Below are 12,563 nucleotides of genomic sequence, written 5' to 3' on the forward strand. Positions count from 1 at the left end.
CACATACTCATGCATAACTCGCAAACGCAAAATCGGAATCAACTGAAATTTTGGGAATAGGCTTTTTCGTGGATATGTACTGAAAAATGTCATAAAAAGAGGATAAAAAATAATTTGAAATAAATTCCTTTTTTTTTTAAATTTCTAATCTACCGTATGCAGCATAAGCTGTACATATTTTTTTAGTATATGTGAAAATACGAAGTAATTATGTAAATAATATGCACTGGTGAGACTAGAGTAGTTCAGGAAATCCCCGTTTCTGGTGACGTCAGGTAGGCCTATGTGAATACGATTCAACAGTATAGTATATACCGACCTTGAATTGAACAAATATTAGCAAAGGTCGGGAAAAAATGCTGGAAAATACGCGAAGCAACGGAATATAACACATGCAGGATACATAAAGGCTACATGTATTAATTAATTTATTTGAAATTTCACATGTATTTTATAGTGTGATTTGACTCATCATCTTCCACGAGAGTATTGAAATAATGAGAAGTAAACTGGTATTTATTCCAACTCTGTGTGCATGTAAGTATATCATAATGATAATATTATAGGCCTATACATAATCCGTTAATTTCCTATATATCGTGCAAATTATAATTGTACTTCATATGTACACAATGTGTAAATCGCCTCGCGATGCTATTTGGTAGGTATAGGCATAGCAGAAGCTATGTTATATTTTCTGGTATGAAGCAGCTAACAAGGTGCCGGGTAATCATTCCACCAAAATTACCAGTCTTCAATCATCCAGTGATTTAATATCGGAGATATGAACAGCGTATGAAAATATCAAAAAATAATGGTAAAACTATGGTGTTCCATGTTAAACCCCGGGTGGCGGCGGGTGTTAAACAAACTAACCCGAGCCGAGCAAACTCCGGGGGCACTTCATTATGAAATGGATATAGGTGTAGGGCTGGCACTTTCGCACTAAGGGGCATTCGGTGAGAGCAAAATGTAAAAAATATGGGGTCATTGGGTGAGAGCATGATTTTTGGCATTCGGTGAGAGCAAAATGTTAAAAATATGGGGTCATTGGGTGAGAACATGACCTTTTTTTTAACGGATCTTTGGGTGAGAGTCGAAACAGCGCCGCAAAAACCTCGAAAATTGAATTTCTAGTTCCAAATGGCTTCAAATTTTATTGTTTTTTCAAAATAGTTAACAAAATCAGTGATAAATGAAAGTTGCTGTTCAAATTGAACTTGTATAAGGGTCTTTGGGTGACAGATCAAATGAAAAAATAAGGGGTTTTCGGGTGACAGAGCATGTGTTCGTAAAAAATATGGGGTCTTTGGGTGACAGCGATGCTGAAAAAGGGGGTCTTAACAGCCCTACGTACATACGCGTCACCTCCAAAGTTGAGTGCCCCCCGCCCCGGGAGCAAACTAATTGTAATTGTCCCCACAAGGTTAAAGCCAGATGTATTGTTTGCCCGGGGGGGTCACTCCCATTGTGGCCTGTACACCATCCGCGATAATCAACTTTTGAAAAGCACCCTAAACAAGGATTTAACCCTTGGCTAAAACGATACACTAAACAGGGATTTTATTCCTTGCATCAAAGTTCATACCCTAAATTTCATTTTCGCGTATTAGCAATTCCAATTTTGCTACCCTTTTTTCCAGTTTTTCATGTTTTTGACACCCTAAACACGATACGCGCGTATCGTGCCTACCCACGAAAAACTACCCTTTTACGCGTTTTCATTATCGCGGATGGTGTACAGGCCACAATGGGAGTGAACCCCCCGGGATTGTTTGGGGTGCATCGGGGTATGGGGGGGGAAGCATTTGTAGTTGTAATCCTCAGGCATTGATTTCATCTCTCGTTCCTTTTTACATATTACAAATACTGTAGGTTTCATGGTGTGGCTTCTTCCGACTGTTGATGGTCTTGATGACCTCTTACGTTTGATTGGGTCATTTGTCAATGAGAATGGACAGGTACGTGTCATCCTCCTACTCCACCTTTCATCATCATCATCATCATCACCATCATCATCATCATCATCATCATCTTCATCATTCGTGATCGGCATCATTATCATTGCAGTTATCGTCGAGTAGTCATCACCATATCGCCATCATTGTCATTATCGTGTTAACATGGTTAATCACGTGATTATCATCGTGAAAATTTACAAAAATTTTATACAGACAAGTATATTCTTTAAAAAAAAACATTTTCCAGTTAAGATGCCTCTATTCGCTGTGCAAGTAGTAAAGAAACGTGATTAATTGCCATAGCGATAGGTGAAAACAATTTTTGAATGTATTGCCCTGCACTAGACGTACGGCGATCTTAACCTGCATCACATCGAAGAATGGGCATATAAAGACCTGGATCGTAATTCTATGGAAATTTCACATTATGCTGAGTCAATGTATACGTATTAATTACATCAGGTGCTTGACTCCGATGTCTATGTGTTCTATTGATTCCTGCTTTAAAATATTTGGTTACTCTCGTGGAAAACGCGTAAACATGAGCCAGGACAAAATTCTTCTGTGCAAAGATTTATCTGGTCTGCTGATGTCTTAGTAGACTCTTAGTTTGCCCCCGGAGTTTGCCCTTATACGAAAACACACGTAGGCTAAACTTGGGAGCCAATCCCGGCTGCGATTGGGCTATTCCAGAAAATAGGTGCACACCCCCTATAGAGGAGTAAATTTTCAATCAAAGAAATGTCCGGATTTCCAAGTTTGCTTTCTGAAAACGACTGGATTTCCAGTTGCCAATGTTACTGGAAAAAGCTTGGAAATCCAATCAAATGAAGGAAAAATCACGGAAATGTTGAAAATGAGCTTTCAAATTCAGGATTTCTGATTTTGAACTATTTTTCTGCCGGATTTTTTTACCTAGGGGTGTGCATCTATTTTCTGGAATAGCCCATCGTTGGTTTATCACTGCACCTGAGCTGCGTCCAGGAATTAAAGTAATTTAATGATGGGGTATTAACGGTATTTCAATTAGAAACCAGATATAAACGTTCAGATAATGTTGTACTTTCTACATTTTCCTCATCAGATGATATACATGGGCCGGACCATCCAGTGGTCAACGAAGGGCCGTGTCCATAGTGCAGATGAACTATGGGTCTACGATGGTACAGCGTGGGATATAGCAAGTGGAACAAGCGTCGAAGTGAAGCATAAAAAAGAATCTCATGATGCAAAGATAGCGGCTGTTGATAAGCTGATTACACGACTGAAACAGGAAGGGATCATTAAGGATGAAATGCATGGTAATTTATACTTATGCGATTAATTTTGAACACTTGAGTAAATGCTGACGAACAAAAAATTATAGTTCTTCATTCGAACCTAATACAGAATATTAGATATAGACCTTCCGCTCTTCTCCAGTGTGCCTCTGTGGCTCAAATTGGCTAGGTTTGAATCCGGCTAGATGCACTGGTTTTTTCAAGATGTGCCAGGTAAAGATTAAAAATTTGTTCAAATGCTGACGTAATGAAGCTGAAAAAGGGGTAGTCTCTTAAACCCCTGCACATGTGAAAGTCATCTTGGCGCGAAGCTCTATGGGCTGGGCTTCTTTACATGCTTTTTAGTTTGTTAGTTTTTTAAAAAAATGACCGAAAAAGACCACAGAAAAAGTGGGCTAAACACATATCAAAAAATTCCCACGTAACTCTTTTCATAGCTCATGAAATAGTGTTTGCAATAATGTTGAGATGGCTGCATAGAAGATGAACTTGAATGGAAATACATGACAGTGGTGATCAAAAGGGAGCGATTGGCTGAACCTGGTGTTTGCCTAAATAAACGAGACTGAAATGAACTGGGGAGAGAGAAAGGCAGAGGGGAGTGTAAGAAACGGGAGGAGAAAAGTAAAAAAAATAAGAAAACAAAAGAATCGGGAACAGGGAGTAAAACGATGAGAAGAGAGGAGAAATGGAAGGGAGAGAGTCACGGAGATTTAAATCAGATTAGTAGGAAAAAGAAATAATCCAGATTATCGTGATAAACAGAAATATTTAAGAAGAGTCCAGGGGGGAAAGGAGAATGCCAGGGAGAGAGTAGGAAAATGTGCCATTCCCTTCATAAAATACTCTGCGTAAGTCTTCTTTTCATGTCACATGTAGTCCTACTGATCTGACTAAGTTATAGCTACTTATCTCTTATAGGTACTGATGGAAAAACACATACAACTGAACTTGATGATGGAAGTATGGAGCCACCGGTGGATCCAATGAAAAAAGATGATGAAATTCCAGTGAAAAATGAGCATCATAAACAAGATCCGTCTGATGATCAAGAGTCTACTGAGACGGTCAACGTGAATAATAATAGAGAGTCTGATCCTGATAAAAAGATCCCCAAAACAGGTATATACAGGTAGGGCCTACAAAAAGATATGTGCTTAACGTGTGGGATGGGGGAGTTGTACGTATGTAGGCCTAATGGTGAGGGTAAAAAAAAAACCGTTTTTTTTTAATTTGCAACCCTCATATTGTTTAGTTGAAAACAGCTTTCTGTTGGGTAAATTCAGACTTCCATTCTCCCCGTGGTACATTGGGATGGACCATGAGTGTGCGCTGTCCTTAGACATTTTAAAAGCCGTCATTTTAGACATTTTAAAAGCCGTCGGTCCCGTTTATTTACCACATTTTAAAAGCCGTCAGTCCCGTTTATTTACCCCTGAATGACCCAATTCGTGCTGCTGGTCCGTATGTAGTTATAAGTGTAGTATAGCCAAATGATTTAAATCGGGCCCCGGGAATCGGGCCCTTCAGCAAGTGCCCGTTAGAAGCATAGGCGTAGATCCGAAGGGGAAGGGGGGGGGGGAGAGGGGATGGCCCCCAATATTTTGCCAGGGGATGGCCCATGTTGACGGGTGTATGTGGGTTTCTGACCAAATTAACCTCATATTTGGCCATTTTATCCTCAAAAGTGCAAATTTTCGCGCGCTTCACGCTTTTTTTGCACCATATTTCAACAGTTTAGCTTCAAAAGGGCAAAATGGCAATTTTTTTCGCGCGCATTTGTACCATAAACTTAATCTGTCGCCAAAAGGTGCTGGATTCGCTATACATCAAGAAATTTTTTCCAACCCATCCCCCAATGTCAAAAAGAAATCTACGCCACTGGTTAGAAGTGCCTAAACTACACAAATAGACTTCTCATTCTATATTTGCCGCAATTTTGTGCTCATTCCAGAATTGACATCACAATGGTATAATTTACAAACGCTTTTGGAAGACTATAGTCAGTTTGTTTCGGGCGTCGTCTTGACTTCTGCAATGGGAATATTGGTTATACTGGTTGTTCAATGCAATTCAATGTCTAAAAAGGTAGGTTTTATCAAATCCCAGGCAGTGACAGGAATTTTTTCCGGGGGTAGGACATGTGGGCAAAGTGCATTTCAGGGGAGGGGATCAACAAATTTTGTGCAAAATTGCCGCAAAAAGGGGAAATTTTGGGGTTTTACTGGGGGAAACGGGAGGGGCAAGAGTTCTGATTGCCCTCCCCCCTGGTACCGCCACTGATCCCGGGGGAGGGCATGGAGGGAGGGAGTACTTTACTGTTAACGTTGTATGGGATCTTGAATGGAGAGCATGGCATAAATGGAAAGGGTAGGCCTACTTGCTTTTAGTGCATGATTTCTCGGGTTCAATTCCCACTAGTGGAGATTTGCTGGGATATTGTCTGAAATTAATTGGCAACCTATAGATTCAAGTTCCCACCCTCCACCTGATTTATTTAGAATTGGGTGAATGAATCATGGGGGGGAGGGGGGGTCCGGCTCCTGTAGGAATCTAAATTATATCATTATACATCCCTTTCTACTGCTTCAATATTGTTTTAAATCATTACAGTGTGTGGAGAGATTGTTTTCATTTTCTTTACATCTTTGTTTTTATTTCTTTACATCTTTGGTTTTTTATTATCATTATTATTAGTTAGGCCTATTTCTAAAGGGCTACATTCCTGTTAGTCTTTGTCTGCATTACAGCATAGCGGGTGTAATTCAACATTATACAAATCACATAGAAATAGGAAAAGTTTAGTATTTGTATTTTTTTGTAAGTAATGGAGTTTGCTTTCTTTTTTCAGGTGAAAATAACCAGAGGCAATATGCCCAGATGGCCGGATTTTACGGGTAAGTTTCAAGAAATGAGGAAAAGGAGAAAATAGAAGAGCAATATGAAAGCAGGGAAGACTGAGGAAAGCGTTACAAAGCATTTCCCAGAAAGACCTACTTATTTTTGGTGTTTGGGGAAAAAAATCTATATCTTCAATTACGGAAGGTCAAAATGTTCATATGATGGACGGCTTTTCATCCCAGTTACATACACTTTAAGTACATATCATTAGATTTATTTGAGGACTGTTAAATTTCAAAAAAAAAATCAATTTTTAATCATTTGCCATCTGTAATATATTGGGAAATTTAAAAAAAAATCAAAATTAATTTTTAAATTAATTTCCTCGCATTCAAAATGCAATTTGATGTGTTTGATGAAACTTAGGAAGTTAGGATATCCACAAAAAAATCTGACCCTAGCCTTAAGGGGGTACTACACCCCTGTCCAATTTTGTGCCTATTTTTTGCATTTTTCTCAAACATTATAGCGCATTGGGGACAAGTAATATATGTTTATTATAGGGGCAAGGACTACAACTACTGCACTGGAAATTTATTTCAGCACAGACAACAGTTGTGGAGTTACAGTCAAAAATGAGGGAAAACCATTATTTGATCAATAAATCAATAACTACTTGCTTTGAGTTGCTGAAATTTCAGTACAGAAGTTGTAGTCCTTGCCCCTATAATATACATATCTTACATGTCACCAATGTGCTATAAGTTTTGAGAAAAATGCAAAAATGGGCACAAAATTGGCCAGGGGTGTAGTACCCCCTTAAGTTAATGAAATTAACTTGTAAAGCGCTCATGATCTGCTATGCGTTGCATGAAATATTTGAATTCTAAGAGCCTCTGTGATTAAAATTCTTTTTTAAAAAGCTGGGTTACTATCCTCCCAAGCTTCCTCACTACTAATGTGGATTTTAAAAATGATTGAAAGGGATGTGCGACCGTTTGAATTTCAATCTGCCTAATCATTGAACTCCCATGGCTAAGTGGATGAGGCACAATCATGTCTCGTAAACCTGAAGTCCTGGGTTCAATTCCCAGGCTGGCCCACTTTTTGATACAAGTGTCACTTTATAAGTTGTGACGGCAAACCTGGTGAAATATTATATTTAATTAAATTTAATTCCCGTCGGTCATGCTACTGTTTTTGATATGTAGCTACATTGACTTTTTCAACTCCCTCTCACCCAATAACCCCATCCTGGTTTGGTTTTGCTGTCACCCAATGACCTCCTGACCTTTTTAAATAATTCTAAACATATTTTAGATAAGCTTGCTCCTAAAGATCTTTTTTATGTACCATGACCAGAACCCTTCAAGAACTGAATTACTGATCAGCCAATTTGCCAAATAGGACATTGATATGAATTGTTCATTGTTTTATTTGACAGAAATGGGTAATTTGGATGATTTGATGGAAGTGGAACCTGATCATGACGGTTTGTACACATCACAACATGTTAAAGCCGCTAAACCAACAGATGAACAGCTACAAGAAAAAGAGGTACCCCCCCCCCATTCCCATTTTTTGCCAATTGAAACATAGCTAAATCCTAATCCTTTAGTTAGTCCTAACTGGAAGTAAAATTTTAATATTTGGCCAATTTTTGGAAATAATGGCCAAAACATGCATTTTTAGGGTCTTTTTCTTATTCTGTGACAATCAAGCCCAAAGACTTGAACAAAGACTGATTTCAAGTTATGCATTCTAATTTTTGGAAAACACATTTTCTAATCTTTTTCATAACCAATTAGCAAAATAACGTATAATATTAAAATTATGAGCTAAATCTTACCATATAATCAAGATTTTGAATGCTTAGACTTGTGCAAAGTCTTACATTTATAATCGTAAGAAAACATGCAAAATTGCATGTTTTTGGACCATTTTCCCTTAAATTGCAAAAATATTAAAATATGACTTTTATTGCAAGTACAAACAATTTCAAATGTCAAAACACTAGAAAATAAAAAAAACACATGTTAAGTCATAACTAAACATGCGACTACTCCATACACATGATTATGCTTATATAATCGGCAACCGTAAGAGACTCAAACTGTAAAGTATGTTACGTACATCCGAATCAAGTTCCATACAAAATTAACACTTTTTTTTTTAAACTGCATTTTATTCAATGTAAATCCCCAGAACAATAAAATGCGTTGACTGCTGTGTTTAGTCCTGGTTTTTGCTTGTGCGTTTATTTATTTTGAATTGCTTTGTATGAATGTTTTTTTTATTACAGAATTATTCAATGTGCAAAAAGGTCAAAGGCCTGGCTTACATCTTAAATAACTACGATTTTCCTGATCGACCTCGCAATGGTTCGAAGCTCGATTTTACCAACATGCAGCATCTATTCAAGGAACTTGGGTACCGTATTGTAGCCCAAGAAAACTTGACATCCACGGTAATTACACTAAAAATTTAATACCCGTAAAAACTCGATAGTTAGCATATGTGCTTACTATCGAGCGCTTTTAAAAACACGAAAAGGTCTGGCGCTTTTCCAACTGAGCTAATGGGGTTGAGACACACATTTGCAGGTTTACTTGATTGTATAACTATATGTTTTGCTCAAAACACTTTACACTTTTGTGGATGGGGCTCTTCATGTTTGCATGTTTAAAAAGCGCTCGATAGTAAGCACATATGCTAACTATCGAGTTTTTACGGTATTGTGTTAATTTATATTTTGCTTTCCTTCATAATTGTTAACACAAGAATTACAATAATTATAAATAGCTTCATTTGAATACTATTCATTATTAAATAAAGCACAAGAATTGAACTTGATCCCTCATAAATTTAACGTTTTCTTTCTTTCTTTCTTTTTTAATAAATTTATCCTACTTCCAGAAAATTCGGGAATCCATCAAGAACTTTGTCACCAAATTCAACGAAGCTGATGCTGATTACAGTTCTGCAGTAATAGTGTTAATGAGCCACGGAGACACTGGGTATATAAGAGGTACCGACGAGAGAGATGTATATTTAAAGGAAATCCAACGAGAATTTGAAGGGAGTAAATGTCCTAAGTTACAAGGAAAACCCAAGCTGTTCTTCATACAGGCGTGTAGAGGGAGTGAGTATTATTATTCGGTCAAATATTGATTTGGTTATAATAATGACGGATTTAAAGCATAATTATGACTTCAATTCAAACTTCCTCTGTTGTCCTGAAAAAACAATGAATTCGGCTGAATCCAATTAGATGTAAATTGGGACATGTGTAAACTGTTAAACATTATAAATATACCAACTTGACAATGTAGGCCTAATGTAATTGTAATGAAATCCTGTTTGAAAAGTGTTACCAAACTCATTTTAAAAGATCGTACATCATAGCTTTAAGTGTTTAAGCACCATATTTTGTATTTATGTATGGCTGAAGGGGTGGATCCAGGGGTTGGGTGCCTGGTAGCTGCCATACCCCCTATTCAAAACGAAAAAAAGGGGAAAATTGCGATTTTGACACCCATTTTTGCCCAATTTTCCCACTCTGAGTTGGGTACCCTAGGTTCCCTCAGATCCTGGCCCAACATGCCAATAGATGCAATTGGAAATGAATGCCTTAATTACTGGCCTTCTTTTACAGAAATGATTACTACGACATCATCTACAGAGACGGATGTCATAGACCACGATAGTTCATTTACATCCTCATCCCCTAGTACTGAGACTACCGAGGCCGATACAATAGGTACTGATGATAATTTTGCTAAGGATGTTCCTGATAATGCTGATATGCATTTTGCGTATGCAACAACCGAAGGTAAACTACTTTTGATCGCAGACTAACAGCAACTGTGTGAAGTTGTGAGTGCACTTACAGCTCAATAGCGAGAAAGGAGAGGGGAGGAGAGGGAAAAGGTCCCGGGAAAGGTGAGCAGAGGAGGAGAAAACGGAGACTCTCTCTCTTCCCCTTCTCTCTCCCTTTCTTTCACTTTTTTTAGGGATCGCCAGGGGGGTGTCGCACCCCCCATGGCGACGGCCCTGACGGAGAGCAGAGCAGAGGAAATGGGAGGGGAGGAGAGAAGGGGAGAGGAGAGGGAGGGGGAAAAAGAGAGCAGAGCAGTGGAAAGAAAATGAGAGGAGAGGCGAGAAAGAGGAAGAGAAGAGAGAAGAAGAGAAAAGGGTAGTGTTTATTTATGGTTTGGGTAGGGCAGCCTTGTAAGTAGCGTTGCACCCTATTCAGAAATTGCCCCCGTTTAAAATCATAAGGAAAGCAATTGACTCATTTTGTTGCAATTTCTAGGTTTCCTTTCTCTACGCAGCAAAGTAGCTGGTTCTTGGTTTATCCAAGTCATAACAGAAGTGTTTTTGGCTCACGCCCATGAGGAAAGTTTGGACAATCTTATGAACAAGGTATGTAAGATAGCGTGGAAGTCAGTTTGAAGAAGATGGTCCACTATTTTAATCCATTTATTTTAATTATAATATACATTTGCTTGTATTCCCTTTTTTTCTACATAATTATGTAGCATGACATAGGCCTACATCTATAATCATGATAATTGGAGGTCACACGGCTCAAAAAAGACAAGGGCCGCGGTAGACTTCTCCGTAGTCCACTTGCCCATTTTGCATACTCTGACTATTACATTTAAGCATAAAACTCTGATTTATATTGATTTGTGTGCAACTGATAGATTTTCACATCTGTATCTGATCTTTTCAGCCGCACTCCCTCTGTTTGTTAGCTTCCCAAGTGGATTTTGTGGTTCGCTATAAATAAACTGGTAGATTCCAAAATCAGAATTGTTCAGTACTAAAGTGAGCCATTATAATTATACAAGATAATGTTGCATTCAATCACTTTTATTGTCACTAATCATCTGATATTCTTAATTCTTTATGACCATTTTACTATTGAATACTTTAATTTTAATAAACATCAGTATAATTTTGAGTTCAACGAAATGGGTTCATCATGACTACTAATAACATATTTTTAATAAAATTCGACTATGGCATAGTCTAGGGCCGTGGAGACTTGTCCCCAAAATAGCCATTGAAAATTACATTACAGGGGCAATTAGTAATAGAAAAGCCCTGAAAGGAACTATTTTGAGGCTTATGCTCAAAATAAATGGTATTTGGACCCATAAACCTGAAATAGCCCTCGAAAGTATTTTTTTTTCAAAAAAACTTTTTCTTCCGGGGACCGTGAGGGACAAAGTAAACAGGAACTAAAACGTATTTTATATTTGGAAATTTTTGCCAAAAACAGCGGCAATATATTAATATTAACAATAAATCAGATCCAAATTTCTTGAAAATATTCACAAAAAGTCACTAGGAATTTTGTGTTCAGACATTCAGAAAATCACCCAAAGACAATTTTAAAGTGTAAAATTATCGGAGTGTTTCTTTTTAATCATATAAACCAATGTTTCTTCTCTTTGCCCTCCCTCTTTCTATAAAAGTATATTATATACATGCAAGATATTTACCAATTTGTACACACCATTCTTCCTCATATTGATGACTACCTTGTGAAATTAATTAATTTGTATCTTCTTCCGGCAGGTTACAAATCGTGTATCGGGATTAAAAGGGAAACTATATGACCCTCAAATTGGCAAGAAAGTAATGGCAAAGCAAACACCAGAACGGGTTAACAGGATGAGAAAAACATTTTATTTTCTACCAAAGTATCCACCCACGTATATTAAATAGCAGCGATGTTAGGCTATGTTATCTCTGGGAAACTATATGACCCTCGGATGGCCAAGAAATGATGGCAAAGCAGACACCAGGATGTGCAGGGTCAACAGGATGAGGAAAACATCCTATTTTTTACCAAGGTACCCACCCATGTCTTAGCAGCACCGTTAAGGCCACATTATTGATACCTTAAACAGTGTGTGCAATTTCACTATACAACTTGAGTTCTCTCTAGGTGAGGATTTCTATCTGTCATTGAGGGCAGAGGTTACCATATAAATAGGTTGTCTATCGTCAACGGACGTGCATTACACAAATGGTCAATAACCTTGTGCAATCATACATTTCATAGGAAGTGACCATTGCATGAGACAATAATGGTTGTCAAAAGTTGATATTACCAAATGTGGTACTAAACACAAGCGGCTACGGGACGACAGGTAACCTTGTCAATCAAACACTCAAGCTATTGTTCTCTCTCCGAGCTTCTCCGTGCCTGTGACCGTTATCCACTCAATTACATCGATCGGAAGTCGGGGCACGATGCATTGATACAAAAAATAACAGAAAAAAGAAAAAAAATAACACTGAAATACATCATCATGATCATAGGCCTAGGTCTATTAAAGCTTATTAATAGGTTGAAAAAGTAAAATATTACAGGTCTATAATGAAATGAATTGGGTATTATAATAGAAAAAACAGTATATAGGCCTAGACAAAGTAAAATACATGTAAGACATTTAAGTAATGA

The 12,563-nt window shown here is 37.8% G+C and overlaps 1 protein-coding gene across 1 annotated transcript; it reads left to right on the plus strand.

The window, feature by feature from the left end:
- Window positions 1-360: 360 nt before the first annotated feature.
- Window positions 361-11,821, plus strand: LOC140144776 (uncharacterized). The gene is made up of 12 exons (XM_072166580.1): window positions 361-537; window positions 1,876-1,961; window positions 3,046-3,262; window positions 4,163-4,363; window positions 5,196-5,329; window positions 6,093-6,138; window positions 7,527-7,639; window positions 8,385-8,549; window positions 8,999-9,224; window positions 9,738-9,914; window positions 10,398-10,507; window positions 11,672-11,821. The coding sequence occupies exons 1-12, from the start codon at window positions 498-500 to the stop codon at window positions 11,819-11,821; spliced, it is 1,665 nt and encodes a 554-aa protein (XP_072022681.1). The 5' UTR covers window positions 361-497.
- Window positions 11,822-12,563: the final 742 nt, after the last annotated feature.

Source organism: Amphiura filiformis, unplaced genomic scaffold (genome assembly GCF_039555335.1).
Source record: "Amphiura filiformis unplaced genomic scaffold, Afil_fr2py scaffold_80, whole genome shotgun sequence".
NCBI lineage: Eukaryota > Metazoa > Echinodermata > Ophiuroidea > Amphilepidida > Amphiuridae > Amphiura > Amphiura filiformis.